Raw genomic sequence first — 9,175 nt, forward strand, 5'->3', positions numbered from 1 at the left:
GTTTAAGCAATTTGATCCAAATCAAATTTTTAGACACCGACGAAAATCGGGTCATTACATCACTTGTCTATAAGTTTCCAATTTCAATTCACTAACTTGAATTGTTACCTTTCAAGGATAAAGTATATCATTTACAAATAATGTCTTTTACAAAGTTTAAGATAGAAACCTCTCCCATTGTCTTTTATAAAGGCTAAAATAAAACCTTTGATCTTCTTAAGGTTTTTCTATCCAAAAACCCTAATTACTCTATTTAATTCAAAAGAAGTTATGCAAACAAATAAAAACCTCTAATAAGTTTGCGTTTGCAAAGTTTAAGCTCTCAAAGATATATAATAAAAAGCTTTTACAAAGATATTCATCTCCACTCCACTAAATATGTATAAAGAGATACTAAAAGAAATGAAAATTGAAAATCTTGTAAAATCTTTGTATTCTTGCTTAGGTTGCTATCTCTTTCTTCTTAAAGTATTGTTGAGATGTGTTTATACCAAAAAAAAATTGATTTAAATATATTTGGAGTTGTTGGAGGTCAAATATAGCCATTGGAAAACTTAAAATTGTGTTTGGAGAAAAAAATGCTAGCGAATAGACTAGAGGATCTATCTTATGTCCCTTTAGAAACTCCATTTAGATAATATCATGATTGATCTTTTAGATCTTTAGATATTGATCTTTATGTTCGAAGTATATAAACATGAGTTTAAAACACTTTGAAATGGATTTTAATCAACTTTAGAAACATATCAAATTATTTTAAGAAAAAGCTTTTTGAGATTTTAAAGGTTTGAAAATAATTTGTGAGCTTTTCAATAATTTTTTGCACAAAATAACTTAGGATAATAGGTAATTTCATTCTTAGGTGTTGTTATATATCAAAATCTTGTCAAATTAAAGATAAAAAATATGATTCAATTTAAGGGAAGCTTTTTTGACAATATTATTATTAAATCAAAAGAGGACGACATGTTATAAGATTAAGAGTAGAGATTAAATTCAAATGTGGAAGGAGCATAGGGACTCAAAGCATAATTAGTTAAATTTTTTACTAGAAGGGTTAATATATAATTTGACCTCTAAACTTTTCTATTTGTATCTAGTTAGTCCCTAAATTTTTTTGGATCTAGTTGGTTCTTAAACTTTTATTCCGTCAATCAGGTTGGGTAAATTAGGGTAAATTGCACCAACAGTCACTCAACTTTGGGATAGCTGGCAAAACGGTCACCTAGGTTTCATTTCAATCACTCAACTTTGGAAAAGTGACAAAATAGTCCTTTTTTATTGTTTTCTATCACAAACGTCACAGTGTCATTGGTGTCAAAAAACCCTCCAACTGGTCGATTACCACCAATTTAATAGCCCTACCAGTACCAATTTAGGGTTAGAGAAGAAGAAAAAGAAGAAAAAGAAGAAGAAGAATGAGAAGAGGAAAAATGGATATGCCTGAAGTGATTCCGGTATGCTATTGTGGAACCCCAGCCAAATTAAACATGACTTGGTCCAATGATAACCCAGGTAGGAGGTTTTTTGGGTGTAAGAAATTTGGCAGTGGGTTTCGAAAACCATATTGGTTTTTCACTTGGTTTGATCCACCATTAACCCCCCGTTCATGAATTGTGCTGTTGAGTCTTCTGAAAAAAGTAAGGACATTGGAGGATGCAATGAGGAGGGAGAGAAAAATATGGTTTTTGGTGCTTGTATTTGTAATTGCGTTATTTTTTAAACCCTAAATCAGCTTATGTTGTTGTTGTTAGCACTGAAAACCGGCTTATGTTTTGTAATATTGTTGTTGGTATATTGTTGCTTATGTAGTTACATATTGTTGCTAATATATTGCTGCTTATGTTGTTATACATGGTTACTGGTATATTGTTGCTTATGTTGTTATACATGGCTGCTGGTATACATGGCTAACCAGCTTATGTTGTTGCTTCCAAACTTGAAAGACTTGAAATGGGATAATATGTGGTTGTTGCTTACAATTTTTTTTGTAATATTATTGTTGCTTACAATAGTTAGAAAGTTGTTTTTTAACATTTGACTTCATTTCAAAGTTGATAGACTTGAAAGAATGCTTAATCTTCATTTCATTTGTATTTCTCAATACTTATATATTAGAAAAGATGACACGGATGAAAAAAAAATAGAGACATTTGTATTTCTCAATTCTCACACATTTTGTTTTCTCAATACTCATATGTTAGAAGAGATAACACAAATTGCATGGATCAATGCTCATATATTAAGGCCAAAACGTCAAACTATTTACAAAAGGAAGGAGGGGAAAATTATTACCAAATTTTCCTACAATTCAACACAATTGAACGATGTGAATTGTAGGCAAATTTACAAAAAAATTCAGTGACTATATGCCTAAGTTTATCAACAATAGCAATCATAGGCAAATTTACAAAAATTAATCTGCCTAAGTTAATAAATCAGTAGCAGGCAAATTTACACAATTTCAAAAAGTTAATAAAATAAGGTATATTTACAATGTCATCATTGGTCTGTCATAGATGACTCTTGAGTAGGAGGCATCCATCTAACAGTGGTTGGTTTCCTCTTGAATGGGAGCTTTTCTCTTGGGGCAGCGTCTTTTTGATGAGTTGGGGCAGCTTGTTAATGAGTTGGGGCAGTTTGTAACTAAGTTGGGGTACTCTCTTGCTGATTTGGGGTAGCTTGTTACTGAGTTGAGGCAACTACTTGGTTGTGAACACCAACTTTATGTCTTTTGACTTATAGGAACAAGTGAAATCTGTCAAACAAATTCATAAACAGAAGTAATATAACTTAACTTAAGGGAAATGACTTACTGGAATGCTTTGGCCAACTTCCTATTTGCAACTCCTCTTATTGTGGCCTATTCTTTTGCATTCACTGCACCTCATGTCCAACCCTCTCTTGCTCAACCTTTCTGTTGTTTATAGTTCATCAGGTTCTTTACTTCTCACCTTAGTAGGTCTGTCGGGTGGCCTTCTCAGTATAGGAGGCAGTATTGGCAGCATGTTTGACAAAGAGACCCATTGTTTAAGACCTCTTACTGGCCTTATAAAGTTGGAGTAAATTTGACGTCGGGTTTGCTTGGTGTACCAGAGTTGTACATAGGTCTCTGGGAACTCATCTTTTAGATGAATGACAGCTAGTGCATGCATGTAAGGGATGCCAGTGAGATCCCAATTCTTGCAGGAATAGGAATTCTCAACTAGGTCCACCACATGCTAGTTGCTTGGACCATATTCAACTTGATACTTGTCCCCACCAGCATGTGATGGAACACACCTAAAAAGCAGTCACCATGTTTGGTTAAAAAGCAATCACTAAAACAATATTGTGAGTAGCCCCACCAACAACCATACACCCCCTAAAAAATAGTCACTATATGCATATTATTAAAAAATACACACTACATGCATATTAAAAAATAGTCAACAGCATGTGACCATCCCCACCAACAATCACTGCATGCATATTAAAAAAAAATCATACACCTACACCCCTCCTAAAAAACAGTCATTGCATGCATATTAAATAGTCATGCACACCAACAATCATACACACACACACCCCTAAAAAACAGTAACTACATGCATATTATTAAAAAAAACTCATTGCATGCATATTAAAAAATAGTCAACAACATGTGACCATCCCCACCAACAATCATTGTATGCATATTAAAAAAACATTCACACACACACACACACTTAAAAAAAGGTCACTACATGCATATTAAAAAGTAGTAAACAACATATGATCATCCCCACCAACAATCATACACAGACAAATTAAAAAACAATGCATGCATATTAAAAAACACTCACTAAAACAACATGTGACTGGTAACATAAAGTCAGAATAAAGGCATTAGAAAGATTAAAAAGGGTAACTTTATTTCAATGAATATTTGATATTGACATCCAACTTTTTCCTGATCTTTGCATACAACGTTCCTTTCCATTTTTCATCTTCTTCTTTCTTGACAATAAGCAACATAATCTTGGTCCTTACTATTTCCATCATGGTCAGAATAGGTTTTCCTCTTGCTTCCAGTATCATCTACCAGTAAACAATATAATGGATTAGTGAACTACTAATTATTAGTAAGAAACATAAAACATAGGGGTTTACCTTATTAAAGGGTTCAGAAAGATTATTCACCAACATGTCAAAATGGCTCTTAATTGAGAAGTGAGACATTGACCAATGAGTAGGGTTCTTTTCCTTTAACTAATCATAAACATGTTGATTGGTTTTCTTAAGTTCATTTATTGTATCCTCAAAATCCCTTGTAGTGCTTGCTCTGACAGCTTTCTTAAGTAAATCTTTCAATTTCTTTGTTCGAAAACCATCATTCTTGAAATTGGCATGTAGGTGTCTAACACAATGTCTTATTTTTGTATTAGGAAACAACATACATATTACTTTTAAAAGTCCCTGCAATTAGAACAAATACAATTTAATTCTTTGACAAACCCTAAACCTTAAATAAAAACAAGATAAAAAATAAATAAATGGAGTTTTACTTTTTGTTTGTCAGACATGAAAGATATCTGGTATGAGCTCACAATTTCCAAGTCTATTGCGAGCAACTCCAAGAACCAAAGCCATGGTGCTTGGTTTTCACTTTCAACAGCAACATATGCAATAGGATAGCTGCCATTATTTGCATCTATCCCAATAGTTGCAAGTAAGTAGACACCATAGTAGCCCTTCAAGAAACATCCATCTAAACCTACTATCCTCCTACAACCAGCCTTATAGCCATCTTTGCATGCCTGTAGATAGACATATATCCTTTGAAACAACCTATTATCCAGATAATAGATTGTTGCTGATCCCTCATTTTGCATCCTAACCTCCAACAAATACTCATAAATCTTCTCATATTGAGCTTTATGAGCTCCTTTAATTAATTCCAATGCCTTAAGTTTAGCCCTCCTACATTTGGTTAGTGAGACTATGCAACATAAATCTCTTTTGACATCTTGTTGTAATGATTTCATAGAATAATCAGGATCAGCAATGAATTTTTCTTTATAATGTTCACCTATCCAAGCTGATGTTACATTCTTATTTTTATAGACTTTAGAACAAGTATGATTAGGGTTTGAACTCCTAATTTGCCAAGTCTGGTCAGTAGGGTCATTAGGGTTTAGTCTAGAGGCCCATATGAACCAAGAACATTTTTCACTATAGACTGTCTTTAACCATTTTAGATCATTTTTGGGAAACTTAATAAAATAACTATTCAACCTACCATAGTGCTTGGCAGCTTCTTTTAGACTGCTTTTAGACTTAAATAACATTCCAACCTTAAGTCTAGGATTGCTCATGTCATTCTCTAGGTCAGATTCATGTGCACTATCTAACCTCCCAGAATCATCACTATCACACAGTTCATCTACTTCTATACCATCCATGTTTAGACCATCTAAATTAACTCTTATCCTATTAGACACATCATTTTCAGATGCATCACTACCAGGCACATCACTGCCAAACATTTCTTCTTTATTCTTATTAAAATTGTAATAAATTAAACTTTTCAAACAAATCACTCATCAATAAAGGCAGACAACATAGGCTGTAACATTCCTAACTCGTATCCATCGCCGGATCAGGATTACAGAGCATTATCAGAACTTATAGAACAAATATAATTAATTTATATCATTTACTGTTCATATCCGAAACTAAACAAATTCAATCATATTGTCCCTCAAATGGACCCTCAAGGGCCCAAATTATGCATTAGAAAGAAGTCAGGACTAAACCAAGAACTCAGGGAATTTTTCGTGAAATTTCAAAATTTTCCTTATGTGCAGGGGATACACGCCAGAGTGGTTAGGCTATGTGGCTCACATGGCCAAGTGTCACACTCGTCACACGACTAAACCCTAATCACACAGCCAGTGTCCAAATTAGGTTGCATATTGACTTTGTCACACGACTGAGCCACACGCCTGTGTGCTAGGCCATGTGAGCATACTCACTTGCATAATTAAGGTGCAGGGTTCACACTGCCAAGTCACACGCCTGTGTGCTAGGCCGTGTGACACACATGGCTGAGACGCATGCCCATGTCTCTGCCCGTGTGAAAATACCTGAGCATTCTATTTTGAAATTTTAAGATGCAGGGGACACACAGCTGAAACACACCCCCATGTACTAGGCCGTATGTCACACATGGCTGAGACACACGCCCGTGTAGACAAAATAAGACCATTTACAAGCCTTATTTCTCACCCAAAATTGTCTTCCACCTATGTAAACATTTTAAAACATTCACCAACCAATTCAAGACATTTAAACTAAGCCAACACCAAGTCTTAGTCTTGACATTTTACACATACAACCAATGTACCCTTAGGCTTCCCAATAGACAATTTGTTATTATGTCATTCTAAAACTTATACTTACCTAGATACCAAATGCATATATGCATAATCATATTCATACTTCAAACATGATAATACCATATATATATATCAAAACATGACCATTACAAGCCATTCCAATGGCTATTTACAATCAAAACATGTGTATGCCAACATCTGACCAATTTAACCTATACATGCCATTATATTCTAATTAAAGTTTGTTATTTATACCAAAAAGAGCTAAATGATAGTGTGATCTTGCTCCAACCTGCTCCAACCTTTTCGAGCTTCCAAGTACTATAAAACAAATGAAATAAATAGAGTAAGCATTTAATTCTTAGTAAGTTCGTATAACGGAAATTGACTTACCATTCATATTCATTTAAAATAAGCATACAAAGTACATCCAAATCAAATTAATCAATAACCTAACACATATACATCCTCAAGCAAGTTAGTCATGTATTTCAAATGCATTTCAAGTAAGTAACATAGATGAGCTCATCGTATAAACATTTCCATGTATTTTCAGGTAGATACAATTATTAATTCATTCAGACCTTATCTTAACTTATATCAGAACTTTGCTCATTGAACCTTATGAAATATCGATAGACATCGGGTAGTATACATGAAGTGTATGAATCTGTAATTCGTCAATTCATATTCAGGAGTGTTCATAAGAACACTTAAACGTGAATCGCTCTCTCGAGCCATATAACGAGAAGCTCATGTGAGCCATGTAATGGGAAGCTCATGCGATCCAATAACGGGTAGCTCCGAAGGGCCATTAACAGAAAGCTCCGAATAACTTAATATCAGAAATTTCAAGCGAGCCTTATCAGGAAGCTTACAAAGAGCCAATTAATGGGAAGCTCACAAAGAGCCATAATCGGGAAGCTCATAAGAGCTGTGGTGTGTCCACAACACATGTAGGATCACAACCAATCGGGATGCTCCGAAGAGCTATTAACGGGAAGCTCGCAAGAACAATATAGCAGGAAGCTCGAGAGGGATATTAACGGGATGCTCTTTCTAGCCGTGTTATGTTTGCAACATATGTAGGACTACAACCAATACGGGAAACTTGTATCCATCAATTTTCATTTGTTCAAACGGGACTTAACATTTATTGGGCATTTTTGGATATTTAATCACTTTCACATACATGAAAATTATAAAATTAATATATATAACATTTAATTTAAACATATAAATGTACATAGTTTAGTTACACGAACTTACCTCGACACTTGTTCGTATAAGAGAATCTACTAATCTGATACTTTTTGTTTTCCTCGATCCAATTCCGTACTAGGTCTATCTGGATATATACGAGTAAATTTAACTCAATTTAATACAATTCATATTCAATTTAATCCAATTCGTATTTTTGACAAAAGTACCATTTTGCCCCTATACTTTTAATTAATTCCAATTTCGTCCCTAGGCTAGGAAAATGAAATTCATGCAATTTAATCCTTATTCCAAGCCTAATCGATTTTTACTTATAACAATAACAATCAATATATTTCACAAAAATAAGAAATTTTCCATGAATTTTACATATTTTCAATTTAGTCCCTAAATCACAATTTCATGAAAATTTCCTTTACAAAAGTTGTTTATCTATCAACAACCTTTCATTTTCTACCATAAATTTCAAATTTTCAGTATAATAATCCATGGAAAAATGTTTATACTTTGATAACTTCGCAAATTAATCCCCAAGTTAACTAGAATAGGTTATTACAATCTCGAAAATATAAAAATTACTAAAAACGGGACAAGAATGCTTACCCAATTAAGCTTGCTTAAATTCTTTTCTCTTAGCTAGGGTTTCCATGGAAATAATTTGGGGAGGATGATGAAATAAGATGATATTTTATCTTTTAATTAATTATCATCTTTTATTATTTCCACTTTCCAATTTAGTCCTTTTCTTTTCTTAAATTTCCATGGATGAATCATCATAATTATCTACTAACTCCATTTAATGGTCTAATTGCCATATAAGAACCTCAAGTTTTGAATTCCATAGCTATTTTCTACCTATAGCTACTAGAACTCAACTTATGCATTTCATGCAATTTGGTCATTTTATCAATTAATCATGTAATCGGTAAAATTTTTCTTAACGAAATTTTTATACGTTATTCCTATCATAATGTAGACCATGCAATACTATTAAAATAATTTTTTCTTTCTGAATCAGATTTGTGGTCCCAAAATCACTGTTCCGATTTCACCGAAAACGGGTTGTTATATAGGGCAACACTTTAACCATTTTTGTTAGACAATAACCAATACAAAAATAATTTAATACAAGCACAATCATTTCTGTCATGCACATGGCAGACAATAACCAAAGACTTTAACCATACACCTAGGTAATGACAGATAATAACTAGTATAATATAGAAGGTAAATAACAAATTTGATATTGCCACATACAATATAGCAGCTAGGATACAAACAATGGCAGATATAAACAATAAACATCAGTTTGATAATACCATAAACATCATGCACATGGCATACCATACACATTATTTGTCATTCACTTTAATAACCAAACCCTAATCTGTCATGCACATTAATAACAAATAAAACCCAAAATCGAAATAACCCAAAATCAAAATCAAAATCAAAATAGAAATCAAAATCAAAATCAAAATCAAAATGGAAATCGAAATCGAAATCGAAATCAAAATCAAAATCGAAATTAAAATTGAAATCAAAATAACCCAAAATAACCCTAAATCAAAATAACCCTAAATCTAAAAAAATAA

General features: G+C 33.0%; 1 protein-coding gene across 1 annotated transcript; it reads right to left on the bottom strand.

Moving 5' to 3' along the window:
* Positions 1-3,221: 3,221 nt before the first annotated feature.
* On the bottom strand, positions 3,222-5,507 carry LOC107907647 (uncharacterized). The gene is made up of 3 exons (XM_016834987.1): positions 4,569-5,507; positions 3,947-4,059; positions 3,222-3,282 (listed from the first exon to the last, which is right to left on the bottom strand). Exons 1-3 carry the CDS (start codon positions 5,505-5,507, stop codon positions 3,222-3,224), a joined length of 1,113 nt encoding a protein of 370 aa, XP_016690476.1.
* Positions 5,508-9,175: the final 3,668 nt, after the last annotated feature.

The sequence above is a fragment of the Gossypium hirsutum genome, chromosome D02, assembly GCF_007990345.1.
Source record: "Gossypium hirsutum isolate 1008001.06 chromosome D02, Gossypium_hirsutum_v2.1, whole genome shotgun sequence".
Taxonomy (NCBI): Eukaryota; Viridiplantae; Streptophyta; class Magnoliopsida; order Malvales; family Malvaceae; genus Gossypium; species Gossypium hirsutum.